At 30.6% G+C, this 3,341-nt stretch overlaps 1 protein-coding gene across 1 annotated transcript; it reads left to right on the top strand.

The window, feature by feature from the left end:
• The first annotated feature begins 559 nt into the window (after positions 1–559).
• On the top strand, positions 560–1,752 carry LOC127135249 (protein SOB FIVE-LIKE 4). The gene is made up of 2 exons (XM_051062017.1): positions 560–738; positions 1,095–1,752. Exon 2 carries the CDS (start codon positions 1,096–1,098, stop codon positions 1,531–1,533), a length of 438 nt encoding a protein of 145 aa, XP_050917974.1. The 5' UTR covers positions 560–738; position 1,095; the 3' UTR covers positions 1,534–1,752.
• Positions 1,753–3,341: the final 1,589 nt, after the last annotated feature.

Genomic DNA, 3,341 nt, shown 5'->3' with positions numbered 1-3,341 from the left:
TCTATATATATATATATATATGGGCTGATGTTGAATTGTTATTGAATTGTTATGATGAAGACGTTGGGGTGTTATGATGTAGTTTTTAGTGTTATCTACAATCTCATCGTAATTGTCATCGTAATTGTGGACTGATGCGGATGCAGACACTCCAACGGCAACCACAATGGTGTAGCCGCATCGCATCACATACCATAATGTCTTGGTTACTTAGTCCAATCCAATCCAACAACCAAGCCATTAAATTGAAGGAACTAGCTAGCTAAGAAAGAACAGAAGAAATTAAATATAAATTCAGCAACTCCACTCTCCAGTTGGATTTTGCAGTTTATAATCAGAAGTGAAAATTAAAAAAGCCAAGTTGTTCCTTTCGAAGAGACAAAAGAATTAAAGGTTCTTTTTAAAAAGCTAAATAAGGTAATGTTTAAATCCTCTTAAACTATAGGTGTTATATATATTCTCTTTAGTTTTTGTATACTATATAGCCCTGTTGCAATCTACCTATATGCATTTAAATATATCTGTCTTCTTTCTTATTAATGACACAACAGGTGCAGAGAAATCATTAATGATGATTGCATCTTCTTTCTCTTCAAAGTGAAATCACCCCCTTTTTGTCCTTTCAAATTCAAGCCCCCACAACACAACAAACAACACAAACACTCTTCTTGTATTTATGTTTTTTTTTTTGTAGTATTTCACTTTCATTGACTGTTTCTATAGCTGTCTGCTGCTTTGGTAAGTCAGAGAATTTAATGGATATTTACATTTCCAGGTGTTGTGGTTTCATATGCTATGCTCAGTGAGACTTATCCCTAAGTTTTTTTTTTCTTTTTAATTAATACATCAAGGACTAAGGTGTCTTCTTTCCTCGAGATTTTAGAATTTAGAATTTAGGGTTTCGAATAGGGTTGAAACGGACAATACTTTGTTAAGTGTGAGGTCTCACGGAAGACTTAAAACGGACAATATTTTAGGGTTTAAGTCGGTTGGAATAAAATAGATATATTTTTTTTTGCCTATTTAAGAGAGAGATAGTATTTATTTGTTGTATGTTGTTTTGTTAACCGCTGTTGTTTCTTTGTTGGGTTTAGGATGAAACCGCCCAAGAAGTTTGGAAGTGAAGAGGAATGTGAGAGCAGTGAATCTGGATGGACTATGTACATTGGATCCCATATAGAAGATGATGATGGAGACATTGATAACATGGATGAAGAAGGAACAACTCGTCAAGGTTATCCAGAAGATGATGAAAGTGATGATTCTATGGTTTCTGATGCTTCTTCTGGGCCAAGTCATCAACACGGCAATGATATTGGCAAAGGAGGAGGAGTCAACTATGGCTTACAAGGTTTCAAGCAAGTGGTGGTTGAAGAGACTCAATATGATAATGATGATGATGATGAAATCAAGTATTGCTTTGAAAAGAAAGCAATAAAAACGGTGGAAAAGAAAATGGAAGAAAAACAGTTTAATGGTAAAGGTATGTCTTCAGTTCAAGGTGGTGGTGGCAAGGTGAGAAAAAGGAAATAGCTTGTTTATTTTGGTAAGGAATTGAACTTTTTCTTGAGAATTACAGCACTTTCAAATCAATCTCTTGTGCCAGATTTGTATTTCTTAGTTTAATTATAAGTTAGTTTATTAGTATTATTTTTAGGTTTGATTTTAACTAGATAATAGCTTCAATTACTGTGTTGTACTGGTTTGTGTTTTTGGAATTTGGTGTTAAGATGGTGATGAAATTTGAATCAAGAAAACGTCATGGCTGTATAGTACTTTGTTGCATGCAAAGATTAGTGTAATGGTTACATTCTAAATATCTTATTATGATATTATAGCATACAGATTAGTTGTGTTTTAGGAATTTAATTGGTTAAATGCATTAAAACATTTAGGACTATTGCAGTCTCTATTTTCTATAGTAGAGATATTGTGATGAAATTTTGATATCTTCTATGTACATGTGTTAGTTTTTTTTCTTTCTTTCTAGTATTACAAACAATTAGGATAATTTCTGTCTCTTTTTATAACGGATGCCTAAAAAAAATCTATAGCAGAATTTCACAAATATGTTTTTATCTTTTTTTATCTTTTTTTCTAACTCTCTACAAGACCACACAATCCTAACAAATTTGGTTATTATTGAAAGACAAATAACATTTTAACGCAAGATCACAACAACTTAAATAGTTAACGTTGTTAAATTATATGATTAACCATGCTCAACATATAGTATATTGTCCAAATGAGAAATTGTTAAAATATTTTATTTAATATATAATCTATTTATTATAAGAGCTCATAAAAATGAGAAGTCGTAATGAAAATACGTACAAGGTACTCAACCCTTCCTTAATGATCAAATTAAGTAAGAGCTCATAATATATAAATGTTTTTAAAATCTTGTTATTTTTTAAAGCGGAATTATATTAGTTCTTCAATGACTAAGTTGATAAGGTAAATAAGGGAAAGTAAAATAGTTAAATTGATAGCTGTTGGTTGAATTACATATGGGGTAAATTTTTGGTTCAAAATTTGATATTTGACGATAATATTTATTTGTTAATGTAAATAAATTATTGATATTTATAAATTAATATTATTTGATCCATAGTTGTTTTGTCTATTGAAAAAATTGTCATGTTGGATTGAAGAGTGTGGGACTATTGATCTCGATTCTCAAATAATGTCGGTCTATTTGGTATACCATAACATAAGGAATATCAAAATTTAAATCAAGATTTTCATCACTATGAGTAAAGTATTTTTCTTGGAGAACAATTTACCATTTTTTGTCTTAAGGGTCAGTCACATAAAACACTTGTTTAGGTAGCGATGATGAATGATTTGGTCATACAAGTTGTCTTGTCAAGGTCAACCGTGTGAATTCTTACTCATTAGTATGTACAAAAATGTTATTGTCAATCCACTTGTATTTAAATAAAGACACTTTAAATAAAACATAATAAATCTTCCAAATCTTCTCAATGACCCAAAAGTACGTCTAGATGCAAATATAAGATTCTTATCTTTCAGACTAGAGAAATACATGAATTCGGCATCAACCACAACCCTATTATTTTACATTGTACTAGTAGTCATCTTTTGATTTTGTATAAAAGAAAAAATTAGTAATTCCGTATGCAGTCCAAGTTACTACATTAAATTTTGGCATGCGTGACATCCATTTAATTGTCTCGAATGTACTATCATCATTAGAAATTCTTTCATTAAACCAACTTATGAAATTCTTGTTATGCTCTTTCAACAACTACTTGTTACTCATTTGGGGATATTTTCCTTGATAAGTGTTTTGTGAGTAGATAAGTTTAAGTTGCATG

Source organism: Lathyrus oleraceus, chromosome 4, assembly GCF_024323335.1.
Source record: "Lathyrus oleraceus cultivar Zhongwan6 chromosome 4, CAAS_Psat_ZW6_1.0, whole genome shotgun sequence".
Classification (NCBI taxonomy): domain Eukaryota; kingdom Viridiplantae; phylum Streptophyta; class Magnoliopsida; order Fabales; family Fabaceae; genus Lathyrus; species Lathyrus oleraceus.
Note: the sequence above shows the minus strand (reverse complement) of the source record. Positions and strands in the feature narration are given on the sequence as shown.

What these genes read in the sequence shown, in the direction of transcription:
- LOC127135249 (XM_051062017.1), top strand. Translation starts at nt 1,096, where the DNA reads ATGAAACCGCCCAAGAAGTTTGGAAGTGAAGAGGAATGTGAGAGCAGT.